The 20,812-nt window shown below is 44.6% G+C and overlaps 1 protein-coding gene across 11 annotated transcripts in view; it reads left to right on the top strand.

Moving 5' to 3' along the window:
• The first annotated feature begins 4,904 nt into the window (after positions 1–4,904).
• LOC121062138 (protein scribble homolog) overlaps positions 4,905–20,812 on the top strand; it is a 40,766-nt gene continuing 24,858 nt past the window's right edge. For 5 of the 11 annotated variants that reach the window (XM_040541787.1, XM_040541789.1, XM_040541788.1 and 2 more), the window contains exons 1-9: positions 4,905–5,096; positions 5,584–5,664; positions 12,062–12,328; positions 12,578–12,688; positions 15,400–15,576; positions 16,475–16,591; positions 18,680–18,868; positions 19,563–19,682; positions 19,934–19,990. In XM_040541787.1, the coding sequence (XP_040397721.1) occupies positions 5,022–5,096; positions 5,584–5,664; positions 12,062–12,328; positions 12,578–12,688; positions 15,400–15,576; positions 16,475–16,591; positions 18,680–18,868; positions 19,563–19,682; positions 19,934–19,990 (1,194 nt within the window). In that variant the 5' untranslated portion in view covers positions 4,905–5,021. The remainder of the gene's footprint in view (positions 5,097–5,583; positions 5,665–12,061; positions 12,329–12,577; positions 12,689–15,399; positions 15,577–16,474; positions 16,592–18,679; positions 18,869–19,562; positions 19,683–19,933; positions 19,991–20,812) is intronic. The other 6 variants (XM_040541791.1, XM_040541794.1, XM_040541796.1 and 3 more) reach the window with 3 other exon arrangements.

The following is a 20,812-nucleotide window of genomic DNA, read 5'->3' as shown; positions in this document are numbered from 1 at the left end:
GCTTCTCAAACTCCAGCAGGCTTGGGGCCATGACTATGTCCCTGGGGAACCTGTTCCAGAGCCCAATCACTCTCTCAGTTAAGAACCTGTTCCTAATATCCAGCCTGACCCTCCCCTGTCCCAGCTCCATGCCGTTCCCTCGGGTCCTGTCACTGTCACCAGAGAGCAGAGCTCAGTGCCTGCCCCTCCGCTCCCCTAGTGAGGAAGCTGCAGGCCGCCATGAGGCCTCCCCTCAGCCTCCTCTTATCTGCACTGAACAAACTAAGTGACTTCAACTGCTCTTCATACATCTTCCATTCTAGACCCTTCATCATCTTCTTAGCACTGAATGTAAAACTAAAAGACACTTATAGGCTACTGGAACCTTTTTTGTAAGGTTTCTTTTTTGTCAGGTATATATTAATTTCATAGTCTTTCCATAGACTTCAAACAAACATTCACCAGTTTGGTTTCTTACCACAATATTTTATGGGAGAATTTACTTGCTTTGGGAGTTGGAAATCTTCTTTCTAGCCTAAATATATTTATGTCCCATGCAACCCCATTTGCTGTTGTTCCAGCAGTGTCTTTAAATTTAGTTACACTTTGTTCCTCATTGGTGTTTTGTTTTTTCAATTTACATTGATAGACCTGCAGTTCTTAACCCTCAGCACAGTTGACTTTTCTGGCAGATTTCCTGATATTTTTGGTCTGGTTTCTGTGAATTTGTGAAATCCGTTGTTTTGTGGTTTATCTTTCAGTTAGTTTCAACAATCAACTTAGCGTGAAACTGAAAGTGACTTCAACCAGTGACATCATATATTCCTTGTTGATTGTCAAAAGCAAGTCAAAAACAGCAATCTTGTCATATTCAGTCACTGAGCAAAATCATCAGCTATCTTACTCAGAAATATCTGGATCCTGTTATTAGAATTCTCTATAATCTACATATGGGAACCAAGTCTTCTGTAGACAAATTGACAGTTTTTAATCAAATTAGATAAAAGCCTTTATAGCATTATCAAAATCCAGTGAGACTGGAGAATAAAGTGAGTATTTTCACTTAGATCCTAATAGACTTTTTCACACAAGAAGAGTTTATGTAATGTATAAGCGGTTTTAAAGTGTGCTATCAATGATATACAATGCTATTTTATGCCCACCACATTTTTGTCTCATCTGAATAATCCATGTCTTTCAGTACTCAGATTTAACTCAGTCTCTAGGTCTCGCACTACAGACAATGTATGTATGGTCTGTCTAGAATCCAGGGTTAGCTTGTGAAGATTCTGGCACCTTTCTACTATGCCATTGACTGGGCACAAAGGAAATGGCAAAGATCCTCAGTCTAATTCTGTGTTTCCTGGGGTTTTTGATCTTAGTAGAATGTGAAGGCCCCACAAGCTGTTGCTTTTGTCACTGTAGAAAATGAAGAAACATTTGAAGGGAGGGCATTAAGGAAGGGCTCTCCTGCTTCCTTTGTTGACTGCCTTGTGGCCTGGCCAAAGCCAAGTGGATCTGATGTTGAAGCTAGAAACCTCTGCAGCAGCTACTCCCTGTTCTGGACTTTGTTTCCAGAGAGGTGACATCTGGAGGACAGTAAATTTGGTTCTCTCCAGAAGTCTGTGTACATTTCCATCACTTGCATCACCAGCTCCTTGGTCCTTGGCCCTGACAGATGCCCAAGGGAGCCCTGCCTATCCCATTCCTTTCCGTTTCCTACCACATGCTCCTTACCTTCCTTCTCATGACTTGGGGCAACACAAACAGTTCTTGCTAGTGTCCTGAATATAGGCAATTTCAGTTCAAGTTTGAGGAGAGTTTTGCTATTGGAAGGGGCCTTAATTTGGTACGTGGAAATGGGAGATAGGAAGAAGAGGCTTCTGGATTGCACAGCTACATTCCTGAGCCTGCACGTGTAGAGGGGAGAAGAGGAAGGAGCCACTGAACAAGACAGATGGCTTTTCCAGAATCACACATTGATTTCCATCAACAGAGTAAAGCCAAGTATCTGTCCCAGTGTATTCTGGAACATGTGCCATTCTTGTTACTGCATGTTATATTGGGGTGATCCTTAATCTCCCAGTAGCTGTATGGAATTGCACCTCAAAGAGAGCTATGTGGTAGATCTGGGCTGTGATATGAACACTATCCCTGTTTTCTTATCCAGTCCCATTCCACTCTTTCTCAGTTTACTTTGTGGTGGACATCTCATTCCAGTGTGTTCAATACAGGCAAACTAACTGTTGGTCTTGAGATATAGTTCAGAACTCAACTGTGAAAACTGGTTTGTTTATATGTATTGCGACTTTGGTACCTTTGAAGCATCGACACCACAGCTTACACAAATACATGAGCAGATGCATGCAGATAAAGTCTATACTCTTGTGCTTATTCTCTGAAGTAGTCATCTCTTCCTCTTCAAGATGTTTTTGGCATCTTCCATGCCTGCACTGACCTGTAACCTGTGTTCATTCTGCTTCCAGTTGACACTGATTATCGTGCGGCAGACAGGGGGGCTGGGCATCAGCATCGCAGGGGGCAAGGGCTCCACCCCTTATAAGGGTGACAATGAGGTAAGACCTTGGACTGCATAATTATTGAAGCACCCACTTTTCAGGGACTAGTTCTCTGTAGATGGACGTTGGATTTCCATATGTAAGAGCTTTGTGGTGGTTGGACTGGGCTTTCACAGAGCAAGGTGGAGGGCAACCCTTGACCTGCCGAGGAGCAGGGGGCTGGAGCACAACTTCTCAAACATTCAGGCTACTGACCACCAAGAGCAGCAACGAGAGCAGCAGTTTCTTTCCCACTTGTGTCCTGATGTACAGGACTCAAAAGGAGAAAAGTATAGGGTTGTCTTCCACACATGATAGCATCAGCTGTGCTGTTCTCATCCTACTGGAAAAGGATTACTGTTTCCTTCCCTTTTCCTTTTCGTCACATGTGGGGTAGCCCTGGAACGGGAATTTTTTTCCCCTTTCCACCAACTCCTGAACGGAGTGATGTGGATGTCTTGTCCCCAGAGCCAGGGTATGGGATTGGCAAGGGATTTTCCCCTTTCCCTTAAGTTGAAGGGGGTGGACTACTTTCCTTCCACACTTTACATGGTTGAGGAATGGACTCCACTTCTTTTAACACAGAGTGTTTTTCCAGGGCGTCTTTATTTCCCGTGTGTCAGAAGAGGGACCTGCAGCTCATGCAGGGGTTTGTGCTGGGGACAAGCTTCTGGAGGTAAGAACCTAGCTAATATTTCTAATGACTAGAGAGTGGATGGAGAGGTGTGGGTTGATGCATAAGTGCATTGCACTAGTCTGTAAGCCAAATTAAGCATCAGGAGCTGCACAAGGAGAAAACAAAATCCCCCCTAGCTCAAAGAGTAGGTTGTTTAATTAACATTGCCATTTATCTTTTAATTAGCTGCCTGGGGTTTGCTGCCTTGTGGGGATGGTAGAGGTGACGGGGTGGATGAGGCTTCCTGTGGAAGAGAATTCCCCTTCACTGAAAGAGCCTTTCCTGTGCTTGGCAGGGGCTACCTTGGAGATGTATTGCAGAACCATAGAAAATCCTGAGTTGGAAGGGACCCACAAGGATCATCAAGTCCAATTCCTGGGTCCACACAGGAGCACCCAAAAATCAAACCATATTTCTGAGAGCATTGTTCAAAGCTTCTTAAAATCCTGCAGGCTTGGGGCCATGACCATTTCCCTGGGGAACTGTTCCAGTGCCCAGCCACCCTCTCAGTGAAGAGCCCATTCCTAATATCCAGCCTGACCCTCCGCTGTCACAGCTCCATGCCATTCCCTCAGGTCCTGTTGCTGTCACCAGAGAGAAGAGCTCAGCTCCTGCCCCTCCGCTCCCCTTGTGAGGAAGCTGCAGGCTATGATGAGACCTCCCCTCAGTCTGTTCTTGGGGCTGAACAATCCATGTGACTTCAGCTGCTCCTCATATGTCTTCCCCTCTAGATGCATCACCCTCATTTGGACAATCTGTAATAGTTTTATGTCCTTCTTATATCGTGGCACCCAAAACTGTACACAGTACTCAAGGTGATGCCGCACTACCTCAGAGTAGAGTAAGACAATCACTTCCCTCAGTTGGCTAGCAATGCCGTGCCTGATGCACCTCAGGATCAATTGGCCCTTTTGGCTGCCAGGGCACACTGCTGACTCATACTCAACTTGCTGTCAACCAGAACCCCCGGATCTATTCCTGTGGGGCTGCTCTCCAGCCTCTCATCCCCCAGTCTGTGCATATATGCAGGGTTGCCCCATCTCAGGTGCAGAATCCAGCACTTGCTTTTGCTAAATTTCTTGCAGTAGGTGAGTGTCCAGCCTTCTAATTTGTCCAGATCCCTCTGCAAGGCCTCTCTACCCTCAAGGGAGTCAACAGTTCCTCCTAATTCAATGTTGTCTGCAAACTTGCTTAGTATGCATTTGAGTCCTGCATTCAGATTGTTTATAAAAACATTAAAGGGATCTGGCCCTAAAATGGAGCCCTGTGGAACCCCACTAGTGACTGGCTGCCAGGATGATTTTACCCCATTCAGTACAACCCTTTGAGCCCCACCCACTAGCCATTGTATTATGTATTTAGGCAGCACATGCTTTGTGAGTACAGGGAAGCTCCCTTGTGAGGTAGCAGGTGAGGTCTGTCGTGTCCCTCTTGGAACAGGGTTGCAGCGCTAGAAGATGAGCTATGTTTTTGTTGGACACTGACTGCTAAGACTGGAGCTGTCTTTGTAGGCTGTTGGAAGATCTCCCCACAAAGGGATGGTTGTGCCTGGCTCTTTTTGTCCCCAGCTGAATGGCGTATCCTTGCATTGTGCTGAGCATCATGTGGCAGTGGAAGCTCTGCATGGATCGGGAAGCTCTGTCTCCATGACAGTCCTGCGGGAGCGGATGGTGGAACCAGAGAATGCCATCACCACCACACCGCTTCACCCTGAGGATGACTACAGCCCTCGTGAGAGGTGAGGTGGCCTACGCTTCCCAGAGCGGCCTGAGGGGACACCTCCCACGGAGAGATACTCCACCTGCCTTATGCGCAATGAGAAGGGTCTGGGCTTCAGCATTGCTGGTGGCAAAGGTTCCACACCCTACCGGGCTGGTGACACGGTTAGTAATGATTCCTTGGGAGGGAAGATGCTCAATCCCAACTCCCGGCACATCATGAGGGAGCAGCACGGGGTCTTCCTTACATTGCTTGAGGCAGCATAGGAACTCTGCCCAGGAACTCTGAGTTGCTGAGCCAGGCAGTCTGTGTCTCACTGAGAGCCAGAATCTGCTCTTAAGTCAGGGAAAGAGAGAAGTTCAAAAGAAGGTGGGGCTGAGGCTTACAATTCCTGACAGTGACATTTAACCCTGCCAGTGTCCTCTTGACATATTCTGGGCTCTTGGCCACATGAAGTCTTTGCTGTAGGTGGCTCCAGAAGCAGAAGAGGGTTGTGCTGAGTGAGGAATGAAGGGGAAGTGCCAGGGCAGGGGAGGGCTTTGCAAAGGGGAAAGAGCTGAGACCTGCCTGGTGTCAGGGAGCGATTCTGGAAAGCAAAGCTCTGGTGAGGGGAGGTGCAAGGCCACTCTGACCTTTCTGATTGTCTTTCAGGGGATCTTTATCCCACGAATTGCAGAGGGTGGTGCAGCCCATCGGGATGGGATCCTGCATGTAGGAGACAGGGTCATCTCGGTGAGTGCGGGTATGCAGGGAAGGGCAGGAGGGTCTGGAAGGGGTCTGACTCGCTGCTCTTGGGACAGCAGGCACAAATGCAGCTCCCTGCCCTTCCTCAGACAGGAGGTGTGTTCCTGTCTTTGAAGCTGGATTTTGAGGGTCTTTTTTTCATCTCCTTGGTTTTCTGTGAGAGCGCTTAATTTTGCTGGTTCTCTCCCTGTCTTTTAGCAGTCTGTGACTGGCAGTGGGTACAGTTAATGGCTCCTTCTTTCCCTGAGTGCAGCGTGTGAGCATGTCCCCAGAGGGACAGTACGCAGTAGTCAGGGCTGTACTAGAGAGAGGTAATATGGGTGATATGACAGCACTGCCCTAGCCTGGTGTCCCTCCAGAGCCTTGTAGGACAGCCTTGGAGAGCTGTGCCAAAGCAGGATGTGTGGGAAGGGACATTCTGAGGCACAGCTGACAGCTGCTCCCTGCCAGGTGGCAGGGGTCAGTATAGGCTGAAGAGGAGGGAGGCTGCCTGATGGCAGTGTGGAGCTGGGCAGGGCACATTGGAGTGCTTCCCCCTGCTTTCGTTTCAAACTCTGGCCCTGGTTTCTCTTCCTGTTTGTGCCAGTGATATGGATCTCACTGCTGCCTCTAACCTCAAGTCTGCCTAATGTGTCACCTCCTCTCCCTCCTGTGAGGGAGAGTCTGCTGAGTCTCCTGACCCTCTTCCCAAGCTTGCATGCTGCCTCCAAGTGAAAGCTCCTGCATCCTGGTGCTGGTGGTGGATTTCTGATCCAGCTGTTGTGGTAAGAGCATGTGTTACCACAGAGCTGGTGTGAGTAAGCACTGATACAGCCTTGTCAGTGCTGGCTTCTGTCTGCTCTATCCCTAGGCTGGGGCCTGTGTTGTATTTGCTCTGGCACAAAATTTTAGTGGAGCTTTAGCCCAGGTCTGACAGGTATATCTTGACAAGAGACTTGAACACCATGGTACAGCATCTCTCTGTCCTTGCTAGGGCTCCCCACCCCCTCCCAGAATCAAGCATTTACCCTGACTGTTGCCAGACAGAATAGCAGAATCATAGAACGGTTTGGAAGGTTGGAAGGGACCTTAAGACCACCTAGTTCCATCCCCCTGCCATGGACAGGGTCTCCTTTCACTGGATCAGGTTGCCCAAAGCCCAGCCTTGAGCACTTCCAGGGATGGGGGCATCCACAACTTCTCTGGGCAACCTGTTCCACTACCTCACCACCCTCACTCATCATGAAGAATTTCTTCCTAATATTTAATCCAAATACCCTCTTTTATTTTAAAGCAGTTACCCTTTCTCCTATCACTACACTCCCTGATAAAAGAGTCCCTCCCCATAACCTAAATTATTTTGGTTTTGCTCATCTTTTGATGCTCCACTGGTACAGAGGCATGACTGAGAGGCGTGATTACAGGCACACAGACCATCATGTGGTGTTAATTGGCTCTACCTGTGGCAAGAAGGAAACACAAGATCTCAGAATGGAGTCAGAAGTCAAACCCCATTTACCCCTCCGTTAGCAGCTATATTTATATCCATGGGCATCTTCATAGGAAAGCAGATCTAATTCCCTAGTAATAGCTTGCAGTGTCTTCAGACTGCTTTGTATGAGCCCAAGGCTTACAGAACTCAGGAGCACTGTTAGATTTTGATGTGGATGAAGGGTTTGCTGTCCTTAGTCCTCTGACACACCTCACTGCAACAATATGTGCGGTGTTATTGCATAGGTAAGGAATATATCCATGAACATGGTCTTCTGCTCTCAAGGATATTTCCTGTGCTGAACTATGTGCAGTCATAAAAGCTGTGGTGTTGAGCATCAGTTGCAGCTCAGATCTTGTGATCACTTAAGAAATCAGGTACAAATTATTATCTTTCAGGAGAATCCTTACCTAGTCTAGACTATTCACATAACTTCTGCACCTTCCAGCAAGTGTCTAACTGTAGCAACTCCAGCAGGTGTGCCTCCTGGTAGCAGCTGCTGTTCTGCCTTTCCTGCTTGTGGGGTTCACAGTATCCACATGGTGGTGGTAGTGTTAAATCCTGAGGCCTCTCCTATCTTCTTGGTGATAGTTCTCCTTGAGATGTTCTGCTCATTCTAAGAGACTCATGAGCAAGCTGTGTGAGTTTTGCCCTGTCTCTGGCCAAATCTGCTGCTAGGTCAGACCTGTGGAACGGTTCTGGCCCAGTGATACTGGATGTTGAAGGAGTGCCTGTTCACTTCAGAACACTTGCCCACACAGCATCACACAAATTCTGTCTTTACCACAACTCTTCTGAAGCATTGATGGCCCATTTTTATTGGAGGGCTTTTCAGGACATCATGATCCACAGGATATGCTGTGTAGGTTGCTCGTGTTCCCCTATGGGGAAAGCAAGAGGGCCCTGGTTAAGATACAGGTGGTTTCACAGGTCCAGCAGGCAGAAGCCTGTTTGCCAAAGCCATGGTCTCCTAGTCATGCTTCTGTATCACTTTGCCAAAGATTTTTCGTTTTCTTGGGAGAAGAAATACAGCACAGCTTCATATTCTTCCCCTGTGCTCTATATCATCCCGGACTTCTCTACAGGGAAGGACCAGGATAGCTCCTTTTACATTCTTCAGGGAGCTTTGAGTACATGGATTGAAGAGCCCAGCCTAGATCTCTCTTCAAAGTTAACACCCCACAAAACTCACCGGTGATTGATTACTAACTCTCCAGCCTTCCTCATATTCTAGTGTCTCTTATGAATAGCACCCTGACACAATTGTGACAGGCATCTTGAGAGTCATCTTGGTAGTGGAAGATGGGGCAGAAAGCAAACGGGACAGGGAGCTGCATGGGGGAATGCTGGAGAGTTTGAGTCATTGGATGGGAATCTAGCAGGGAGGGTGCAGGACTGGGAGCAGTGGCTAAGGGCAGCTATTTTGAGGGGGATAGAACTGGGAGTAGAAGGAAGAATACTTAATCTGGGGGAGACTGAGAACAGTAGTGGTACCAAGTGATATGTGAGGGTCCTAAAGAGCAGTCTGATCACTAAGAAATTTGCTAGAGATCTATAGCTCCCTGTGGCATGGACAGATGATACTCTTTCCCTTCCTCTGTGCTTTCTGATAGCTCAGCTGCTCCTGTTGCCCTTGTTCTCTTCTTATGTAGAGACACAGCTATAAGGGCCACTGAAAACTAGCTGTCCAAGAGCTGAGAAGGTATCATGATTGCCAGGCAATAGAGAAGCTCATGCGGAAAAAGCTGTCAAGAGCTGTTGTATATGACATACCTCTGACTCAGGGAGTTCTTGTGACCTCATTTGTTGGAGTCTGGGGAAGTACTACTGTATACTTGTGCTCTGACCATTCTCATCAGTGGTGGAAGAATAACAGAGCTCACTTTTCAGAGTGGAATGCATGAAGTCAAGAGTGCATGCTGCTACTGCAGGTCTCTCTGTGAAACATGTAGGGCCTTCATCTGGTGATAAAAGCCTAAGGGCCAAGCCGCATCTGCATGTCATCTTCGTTAAAAATTGCTGCATCCCTCAGACAGGAGGACCTAAGAGGATTCTTCCTTACCAGTCCACTAGATGTGAGGCAGCTGCTTTTCCCCATTCCCAGGTCCAGCCCTACAGGCACAACTGGCCATGGATTTGCACAGACAGGAAAGGAGGAAGTACTTTTTCAGGCTTCCATATAAAGATGAATGATTCTCATAGGGCATGAACAACACAAATGGCTTAACCCTGTTTCTACCCAATGACTAATCAGGTTTAAGGTTTGCTTGCGGAACATACACGTGCGCTCCCTCACTTAACCACCATGCAAATTCACATTTGCTGGTCTCTTCAGTTTCTGGCCCAAGCATCAAGTTCTTCAAAGCTCTTTGGTCAGACCCTGGGCCTTTTATTCAGTCTCTGGGCCAGCTGCTGGGTTTTTCTAGATACTGGGTTCTACTTGCTGGCTAGTTCAGCATGAGTTTTACTAGTGGGTCTTGCGCTAGTACATATGCAGAATAAAGAACAAATTCACACGATAAATAGGAACAGGATATGATAAAAAGGTAGAGCAGACTGTGGTGATCAGGCACAGGGCTTGCCCAGACAAGCATACTGTCCAGCAGCCTGCTTGCCTGTGATCAGCCTCTCTTGTTCTCTACCTTCTCTGTTTTCCCATACTCCTTCTTCACCGCTCCTTGGCCCCTCCCTTTCCCTATGTGTGATTCTCCCTCTAAACATCCCATCATAAATTTTGCACATTCTCACAATCCCTTTTAAAACTTCCTGTAGTGAGTTTGCTTTTTCCTGTGAGAGCTGTTCCGACAACCCGTAATAATCTTCATTACCAAGTTTTTGGTCACACTTCTTCAATGTTACCTTTTGAGTGATTTAATGATCCATCCATGAGTGTCTTGAGACTTGTCTCTGTCATCTGCTTTTCATTAGGTTTGTGCATCTCTCTGTTTAATTTATTATCTTTCCTGCTTATTGCCTTTTATGCTGAATAGCCGTTACCCAGGTACTTTTGCATCCTTCCTAGAGTCTCTTCCTGCATGTATGTGCAGGCTGGCACATCTTCACATCCTTGTTAGGCCTCTGTAGTTGGTGCCAAAGATGTCCCTTTGGGATAGATGTCTGAGTATCAGAGGACAGGCTGTGGGGCTTAGAGTTTCCTGACCGTGTCACAACTAGGAGTGTAGGGCTATCTCGTCTGCTTTTTATGTGATAGTCAGAAGATAACTAGTGAGCAGGGTAATATTGCTGATAGTCTGACAAAAACCCCACTGTAGGCTGAAGCCTCCGTGTCATAAGCAGAGTAAGCACACTTGACTGTGGATCAGATAGTGCAGATTGGTTGAGGGTGGTGGTAGTGTTTATGAAGTTTCTGGACAAAGCCTTGTCAGACAGTGCACCGTCAACTTTGCCCAGAAACTGCTTTCTTGAAAAGAGCCTGGGAATAGTTACAATATTTCTAGGAATTAGACAGTGAGGAATCAGGCTACAAAATCCAGTTGCTGTGGCTGTTAAAAAGTCATGTTATTATTTCATAAGCTGGTCAAACTCCATCTTAACAGCTATTATTTTCATGTCATTGTTACTCATTTTGGAAAGCTATTCCAAAAACTATGGACTAGAAACCTTTCAATTTTCAATGTTAATGATGTCATGGTGCTTCTGGCAGCATTCTTTAACTTAGCTCTCCTCTTGATGGTCTGTCCCTTGTACAGAATAGCCTTCTCTTGGAGAACAGTCACATCCTTCCCGTTCCTTTGATTTTCTAGTCAAGCTACTTTGTATCTTATTTTTGTAGGAAAGGCTCTCTGTTCCCCTTCTTGTCCCACAAGCATTTCTCTGTGCATTTTGATAACCTATGTTAGATTTCCTTATTTCGTTAGTGTGAAGTATGAGAATAGTATACATTTTTTCAGATGAGGTCTCTTCAGTGCTTTGTACAAATGACATTGCTGCTTCCGTGTATGTACTGGAAGCATCTCTGTGTCCAGAGCATTGTCTCTTTCACCAATACCATAGCAAGACTATATTTGTATTCTTGATATTATTTGGCATAGCATATTGGATAATGTCTTCTTGTCCAAAATACTTCTATTTGTCTTTTTGTGTCAGCCAGACAGTCACTGTTGACTAGCTGAGTCTGTTTCTTGTTGCTTCCAAATCTTTTTATACCTGTGGTACTTTTTATGGCTTAAAACTGACAACACAGGACTATCCTCCCAAGACTGCCTTAACTTTGCCCAGCATGAGGGAACAGTGGCCCAGTAGCTAGCACACATCAGATTGTGTCCTTCAGCTCTTCAGTGCCTATGTCTGGGCTCTGAGAGTGGTTGATATGGGCAAATGCCCTAGTTCAAAGGTAGCTGATGCCATGGTGCGTTAGTGTACTGTGACATCACTTCTGGGAATCACTGCTTTTTGCCTTCCTCCCATATTAAGATCTTTGAACCCATTCCTTTAATGCAACCTCTTGGGTTTCTTTTGTCATGGCCAAGTAAGAAAGCTGGAATGCAAAGCCAAAAAGGAGTCGTAGATACTTTCCTGATAATGAACGAACAAGGGCATAGTCTTGACAATAGCTTTGTAGCACTCCAGGAGGTACAGCATCATCATACTTGGTGTTTGTAGTCCTCTGGAGCATCACTGATGATGATAGGGCCTGGAGGTTTGGAGGGGAAGGTGAAAGGGGTTGGTAGTCTGTCTGGAAAGAGGATGGTGGTCAGCTGGGAATGAGCAGGTGCCCATGTCCTTTTGCCAGATAGGAAGAAGTGGGGTAAGTTACAGAGTGCTTTGGTTACAGACTTTTGGGAAGGGGCAGGTTTTCACAGAATGGGGTCCCTTAGGGTGCTTTGCTAAGGGCTTAAAATGACTGGGTGTACTTGTGTGATGGTCTGACACTGAGTTTGCGGGTTGTTCTAGATCAATGGGGTAGACATGACAGAAGCCAGGCATGATCAGGCAGTAGCGCTGCTTACCGCATCCTCCCCCACCATCGTGCTGCTGGTAGAGCGAGAGGGTGCAGAGCAGCTCAGCGAGGGAGACTCACCAGGCGTGCCACGAGTGCGCATGCACTCCCCACCACCGCCTCCCAGCCATGGGGAGAGCCCACCTGAGGAGACACCTTCCTGCAAGGAACTGCAAAGGAACCGTCTGTCTAAAAGCCTGGAGGATCAATATCCCATTGAGGTGAGCCTGTCTGTTAGAACATGGTATAGTGTAATCTTCGTACTTTTTCATATGAAAAAGTGGTAGTGCGATGAGGGCTGGCTCACTGGGTTGTTGGAGCACTGAAAAGTAATGGGTAACCCTCTTGTCCTGTGGGAGATTACTTTGTGCTCACTCACACAGAACATCCCTGACTCCATGTTTTTCAGTGTTTGTGGTCCTTATGTGATATCCTTTATTCTCTGTAACTCTACCTCTTGTTCCTTCAAGGAAATACACCTTGTAAAAGCAGGTGGTCCCCTGGGACTCAGTATCGTAGGAGGCAGTGACCATTCAAGCCATCCATTTGGGATTCATGAACCAGGTGTCTTCATTTCAAAGGTAAAGTCCTGTGTGGGCAGCCTAGCAGTGAATGATCCTGAGTTATTTAATTATTGAGGTTAAGATGAAGGATTTTGATGTGAGAGTATTAGAACTCTTAGCCAACAAATGCTACCTATCCATGTGCTCACAGATTTTACTCTTTCTTGACTCTATAATTTTACAAGGAATAGAAGTTAGGTTTGTTGGTCTGTAGCTCTCAAGATAACCCTCTAGAGCACTTCTTTGTAGACTTGAGTTGTACTGACACTGTCAGTTCTGGTACAGTAAATGGTAGTGACGTCTACCATTTATAATGGTAGATGCACTTTTGCCAATAGTGCTGCAGTTAAGCATTTGAGTTCTTTCAAAATTCCTATGAGAAAGTTATTTCCTGTTTAGTCTGGCATCAGACAGAGCAAAATAGTGAAAAGATGACAAAGGTTTTACGCAGGTTAAAAAGCTTATATGAGACCATAACACATTGAATGACATTTTAGAGCAAATCTTACTTCATTTTGTGCCAGTGTTAAATTTTTCATTGGTGAAGTAGCTTGATACTTGTTGTGGGTTTTTGAGATAGAAGCAGTTTAATGAAAGAAAAGCAAAGTCTGTGCACAAAAGCAAAAGGAAAAAAGATTATTCCCTATTTCCCATCAGCAAGCAATGCTCAGCCACTTCCTGGAAAGCAGGGCCTCAATACATGTACTAGTTGCTCCAGAAGACAAATGCTTTCATACTGAGAGTACCCCTCATTCGTCTCCCTTCATCCCCCTCAGCTTTTATTGCTGAGCATGACATCATATGCTACGGAATATTCCTTTGGTCGATTTAGGTCTGCTGTCCTGGAGATGTCCCCTTCCCACCTCTTGCCCACCCCAAAGGCTACTGGCCTTTGGAGTCGGTTTGGAGAGAGTCTTAATGCTGTGCCAGCACTGCTCAGCAATAGCCAAAGCATTGGTGTGGGATCAGTGCTGTTCTAGCTACAAGTGCAAAGCACACTGCTGTAATGGGCTGATGTGGGAAAAGTTAACTCCATCCCAGCCAGAGTTAGTACAATATTAAAAAAAAAAAAAAAGTCCTACAAGATGATTACTATATTATCACCTAATTGAAAGTTAGCACCATGTAATAACATTACAGAACATATTAATGGACTCCAAACTGGGTGGCAGTTTTCAAGAGGTAGGATATCAGTGAATGGGAGGGCTCCCAGGTGGATTTTACAAGCATTTGTACCAGACCTGATGCTATTCAGCCTTAGCAACTGTGTGAACGTAAATCTCAAATTGCAGCCAAGAAACTGAACAAAAATATACTGCAATTGCAATTCATGATGAGGAGGAAAGATTGAAGTCGATCACTTTTTCCTCTTCAAAGAAATACACTTTAATGTAACTCAGCATGAGGTTTTGCATCTAGATATAGTTGGTGCAGACCAGTTTTCCCTTTTACACTATTTTTTTCTGGAAAGCAGTAACTTTGAAAAGCATAAGAGCAGCATAATAAATGGACTGTAATGTGAGTTCCCACTGTAAAACAGTCATCCAAGTGATACTCAGACATGTAATAAGGGACAGCGAAGGGAACCAAAACTCAACTGAAGGCAGTGCTGGCTAAGCCAAAACCAAAATCCATAGTCAGTCGAAATACCTGCAATTTCAAAAGATTTTAGATGGAGAAGAGGAAATAAAAGTGACAAAGATTATTCAAAGCTACAAAGATTTTTCAAAACTGGAAAAAAAGGTCATATAATGAAGGGAGGAAATTGTGAAGTACTGAGGGGTTCTTTTTCCTAATGAAAAAGAACTAAACTGTACCTCGGGGAAAAAAAAAAGGTCAGACAATATTGGACTGAAAACTGAGGAGAGGTTTGAAGTAGCAAGAATAATTATTCACTGGGAAAATTTTCGAAGATGGTCATAGTTTCTGCAGCCCTGAACACCTTCAAATTGAGGTTAGATATTCATCTGGGAGATAACTGTTAAAACACAGTTTTCTTCTGAGCAGAAGGCAGTGGTGCATAATGACCTGTGATAATCATCCAGTGGGTTAGTTGACTACTTCTGGTCTTAACAACAAAAGTGGAAATGCCATTTGAACATTGTCCAGTAGCAAATAAATGGTACTATAAGCAGTACCAGTTGTATCAAGTTTTGCCAAATGACTGAAAATCTGTCCTTTCTGCTTGTGTCACAGCCTCCTTGCTGTCTTGATGTATGGACAATTTTCAAGGCATTTTCTCAATCTTTGCAACATCAGCTCAACTTTTGTGACATTAAGGCTGAGTTTGTATCTCTCTGGCTACTGTCTTGCCTTCCAAGGTACTGGTGATTTAGCACTTTTTTCCAATGCTTCAGAAGTCTCCAAATGAGAAAGAGTTTGAGTGGGAGTACGTGTACGTGCATGTACACTGCGCATAGAGGATAGAACTGACCTTTTTATGGAGGCTTTCTGAAAGTCAGTAACACAGTAATGCACCTGAGCAGCTTCTTCACAGATACAGTACCTCTTGGGGAACTTTATCTGTGGAAGTCAAAACATGCCTTAAGATGTTGGAGGATAGCATAGGGACATGATAAAAATTGGGCCTTACAGCTTCCTCCTGCTGAAGTCGTAACACTTACTTACTGTTCATCTGTTTTTCAAGCGTGTCCACAGGCTTTATCAGTGTATCTCCAAGGAGAGATGGAATTTTCTTTTCTAGTTGTAACATTAACGATTCTTTGTAGGTCATTCCCCGTGGGTTGGCATCTCGCAGTGGACTCCGTGTAGGGGACAGGATTCTGGAAGTGAATAGTATTGACCTGCGCCATGCTACCCACCAGGAAGCAGTGAATGCCCTACTCTCCAACACCCAGGAGCTGACTGTGTTAGTAAGACGAGATCCACCACCACCTGGTATGCAGGTAGGTTCTGAGTAATAGCACTGGGGTAAACTGCACTCCCTTCTTGATAGAAGGCTCAACTCTGAAGGCAATTTCTTATCTAGTTGGAAGTCTGGGTCTAGGATGCAACCAAACTTCTGGCTAAAGATTCTGAATCCAGAGGAAGGCCACAAGGATGATCAGAAGGCTGGAACACCTTTCATATGAAGATAGGCTGATGGAGTTGGGGTTGTTCAGCCTGGAGAAGAGAGGCTCTGGGGAGACCTTAAAACAACCTTCCAGTACTTAAAGGGGGCCTACAGAAAAGAAGAGGAGGGACTCTTTCGTCTGAGAGTGTAGTGATAGGACAAGGGATAACTGTTTAAAACTAAAATAGGATAGATTTAGATTAGATATTAGGAAGAAATTCTTCATGGTGAGGGTGATGAGGCACTGGAACAGGTTGTCCAGAGAAGTTGTGGATGCCCCATCCCTGGAAGTGCTCAAGGCCAGGCTGGATGAGCAATGTGATCTAGTAGAAAGTGTCCCTGTTCATGGCAGGGGGGTTGGAACTAGGTGGTATTTAATGTCTCTTCCAACCTAAATCATTCTATGATTCTGTAATTCCTTTGTGGAGGAATCCATTCTCATGTAAGTACATACACGGTTGAGGGCTGTGGAGGGTCTCTTGCCAGGACCATGATGATACTGTGATCATAATTGATCATTCCCAGATTTCACAAAGACTGGTCTTGAACAGGAGACAGAAATACAGAAAGGGCAGAACCACATAAAAAAGAATCAACTGTGCCAAATGAGTGAAACCAATTCAGGTCCCTTTCACTATGTTTAGAATATGGCCAATTACTGAAACTTTTTCCTCAATAATCCCAGCCTGAACTTAACCCAGAAACAAGGAAGACTGTTTCTGTATTTGCAGGAAATATGCATTGAAAAGGCTCCAGGAGAGAAGCTGGGCATCAGCATCCGGGGTGGAGCAAAAGGTCATGCTGGAAATCCATTTGATCCCACTGATGAAGGCATCTTCATTTCTAAGGTACCGGACCACGAATTCTGCAACTTGGTTGCATGCAAGGACTGATAGGGAGAAAGGTGATTCCTTGTGGGAATTTGCTTCGTGTGCTCTCTCCACTTTTCACTGGGTACACTAATTCTCCTTTAGTTTTTAGTTTTTTATCCATCCACTGAAGCATGTGCATGTGTTTCCTTTCATATTTCCTCCTCTACAACAGCTGTAAAATTTTTCTCATTTCCTATGTTTACCTTTATTTTGCCTTGCACTCTTTCTTTTGTTCTTTTTCCATTACACAAACCCACACTTTCTTTTTCCCCTCAATTCCTATTGCTTCCCCCAAGTGCTCGTGGCCTTTCTGCCCACTGAAACATGCATTCATTTTCCTCCTTTCATAGAAAGCATTATGAATTAATTCCTGACTGTACCTCATGTGCAGTGCACCATGTGTGTAATTTTTCCCTTTTCGTTGTGACTGCTTGTGTGCGTACTCATTTGTCATGTTGCTTTTCTCCAGGAAGTAACACACATTTTATTTTCAACAAAATACTATAAATAAGCTTATGCTTCTCCTGACCTTTGTCAAAAAGTACTGCATCTTCTTTCTTACCAAGGGAGCATAGTGACGAATAGTGTAATTTCACATCCCTTGCTTGCTTTGGATGTTCATATTAGTGTCACTGTTTCCCTTTCTAGCTCATATGTCAGGGTGGAAACTCTGCCCCTACTCTAAAGAGTCCTTGCTGGACAGTGGACACTCCATAGCTGCCAGTTAATCCTTTGTAGTAATTGGCTGCTGTCACCCAACTCTATGGAGGACAGGCAGCTTCTTTAGGGATTCTTGGCAGAATGAGGACTGGCCACAGGGCTGTGATTATAATTAGAGATTTATGATTTCATTAAAAAAAAAAAAAAGTTAACAACCATCATAGCTTGTTATCTACAATTTCTTACACTTAGTGTTGTCCATAGGTTCGTGCCCAGTGTGGCGCACCAATAAGTACACAGTCGGAATCCACACGAAGGTCTTTTAATCAAATAATTAATTATATAACTCTGCAAAATCAGGTGCTTGGCGATCTTTCGCAAAGCAAGTACACCTCTGACTCGAATCACTGTAATTTATACACAGCAAACTTGTGAAAGCTCTATCTTTGGCTACTTTTGATTGGCTATTACAGCTCACCTAACTTATCTCCACTGAGTTTGCGCATTACAGAGGAACAGCGGGGGGGGCACACTAAATCCCACATTAGCATACATTAGCATTTTGATAGATGTAATTTTAATATGCTAATGATCCTTAATGAGCAAAAGATTACTATAGGTCAGTCTGGGGCTGTTTTTCTCCTTCTTGTTTTTTACCTTTTATCGCTTATCTTCCTTGCTTCTGCTAGCTCAAGGCTACCTGTCTCTTTCTTTCAGCTAAAAGACTACACAAGCTATAGAAAGACTACACATGCTACAGGCCTTCCTATTTTCTTCAAGGTTTTCTTGTTTTTTTTTTTTTCCCAGCTTTGGGACTACATTAGCGTGGCTTATAGTTGCACAGAATTTCTAGAATTCTCAGTTACAGGGGCTTTTCAGTCATCTGGATGGACCCTCTTACCAATCAGTGTGTGATACAGTCATAGCCTATCGGATAGTTATTGATCGTTTTTGGATATCCTCATCTTCATCTTCCTGTTCCTCTGATGGCCCAGCCTCATCTTCTTCACAGAAGAAGGCAGGTGCTGATCTCTTTTCTCTGGTGACCAGTGATAGGACCTGAGGGAATGGAGTCAAGCTGCAACAGGGGAGGTTCAGGCTGGATATCAGGAAAAGGTTCTTCACCAAGAGGGTTGTCGCACACTGGAACAGGCTCCCCAGGGATATAGTCATGGCACCAAGCCTGTCAAAGTTTAAGAAGCGTTTGGACTATGCTTTTAGTCATATGGTCTGAATTGTAATTTTTGGGTAGACCTGTGTGGAGCCAGGAGCTGGACTTGATCATCCTTGTGGGTCCCTTCCAATTCAGGATATTCTGTGATTCTATGATTCTTCCTGATGGTCTCCATGTTTACTTAATCTTAACTCCTGATGTAAAATCTTGATTCTGCCCATTCCTTGTAGGTGAGCTCCTCTGGGGCTGCTGCTCGGGATGGCCGTCTGAAGGTGGGAATGCGGATCCTGGAGGTGAATCATCAGAGTTTGCTGGGAATGACACATACAGAAGCAGTACAGATACTGCGAAGTGTGGGTGACACACTCTTGGTGCTGGTGTGTGATGGATTTGATCCCAAGGCTGCAGCTGCCATTGAGGTAAAGAGTGAAGTGCAGGGTGCCCTTGTAGTGACCTGTAAGGATCCTGTAAGGATCCCACCTATTCTGCAAAGAAGATTGCTAGATTTTCCAACCTTTTGCTGTAGATTTTTTTTTTTGAGTTCCCAGATTTCAAAGTTTGGTCTCCTGCTGTATGAACTGGAAGTGGTTGCTGGTTCATAAATCAGTAGTCTCCCAAGGCTGTATATCTTCTGCTGGTTACAGAGCTGTTTCACTATATCACTGCACTGACTGAAAATGTAGTTTTCAAACTAATTGTATCCGGTATATTTTATGCCCATTTTTTCTTGTACTGACTGATGTTACTTTTAAAGTAAATTTCTGTCTGTCTATTGGAGATCACCTTTCCCCACAGGAAAACACCCATAGCAAGCCTGTGTCTTATCAAATTTTTGAGGCTTAGCAAGTAAGCTTTTTTTTAATCCTTCACTAGATTATGTGCTCAGTTCTTGGTAACCTTACCCCTTTCTGTACCTGTTTCAATTCAGATTCTTCTTTCTTAGCCCTCAATTTCCTTGCGTAACTGACCATTGAAATAAGGTTTTAAGTTGTGAAACAGTTCTGACTTGCCTAGGAGCATCTTAGTACTCTACATCTAGTAGCCCAGGATGTAGAATTTTTTGTATGGTATACTATGGGCTTTCACCATGTTTATTCCCTTTTTACTTTGTAGATGTCTCCAGGAATTATTGCAAACCCTTTTGCTGCTGGTATTGGGCGGAAGAATAGCCTAGAAAGTATCTCATCTATTGATCGTGATTTAAGCCCTGAAGAACTGGAGATCCTACAAAAGGTGAGTATTCTGGCTACAGCTGGGAGAATGATGTAGAGTGGAAAACGTTTCCAAAAATCTCAAGTATATCCCTCAGTGCATGGAATCTGCAGTATAATGGATAATGGACTTCCTTTTTATGGGATCAGCAGTTCCCAGCACTTTCATCAGGAATGCACTAGGACTTGACTCTGAAATCTTCATGAGGCTGCAGGTGCTCCATGTGAGGAGAGAGCACCGGTTGAAGTGGCTCTAATTTTGGTCTCTCCTAGGAGATGGAAATGGTGAGAGAAGCAACTCAGTGGGAGAGAGAAGAAATGGAGAAAGTGGTGAGAGACTTTTCATGTAGTGGAATCTGTTCTTGACAGCAGTTCTGCTAAGTCTGTGAGCCCTAAGGAAAATGCCACAGACTACCTCTACCTAAATGTGATTGCCGTGGGGAACTTTGGGCCGTCTCTCTCCATAGTGCACCTCTCAGTTATTGTAGTTGCTTTTTGGCTTTGCCATACCTTCCTACGTACTTCTTTGATGGTACTTACTGTTATTTGTGGAGTTTGTCTTTGTTACCTGCAGGTACTTTCTGACCAAGGTTTTCTCAAAGCTGCAACTTTGAGGAAAATGACCTGTTATCTTGGAAGTCCCACTTTAATCAGTTCTGTGTATACAGCACTCCATGATCTGACAGAGCTTTTCTGAACAAAGATGAGAACACACAGCTCAAAGTTGCACTGAGCTTGAAGAATTGACCCTGTTAATCAATCAGAAGTTTGTGCTCCTCAGTTTACATGGCCATTTTTCTGATTGGTCATGAGAATTTTGTATTTCTACCCATTATTTCAGTCTTTCACAGAAATAGATTAGTAGAGACAAGCCCCTCAAGTACTTAGGTTTTCTAGTTATCCTTCTTAAAACTGTAATTTATTCAGTCGGATCCTTCTGGAAAATTAAATTCTTCAGTACTGTCAGTTGTAAATCTGTTCTCCTGGCAGATTAATGTGTGTACATGTTGCAGGCATTTTTTCAGGTTTCCAATTTAGATCTACTTTAATATTTCCATAGGTTCTATCTGTAGTTGTAATTCCTCAGCTGGATGGACTTCACTAAACCTAATTTTTTTGTGTGGTTTCTGTTTTTGTTTTTACATTTGCTAT

This window comes from Cygnus olor, chromosome Z, assembly GCF_009769625.2.
Source record: "Cygnus olor isolate bCygOlo1 chromosome Z, bCygOlo1.pri.v2, whole genome shotgun sequence".
Lineage (NCBI taxonomy): Eukaryota > Metazoa > Chordata > Aves > Anseriformes > Anatidae > Cygnus > Cygnus olor.
The sequence above is the reverse complement of the archived record's forward strand: the minus strand, read 5'-3'. Positions and strand labels throughout refer to the sequence as shown.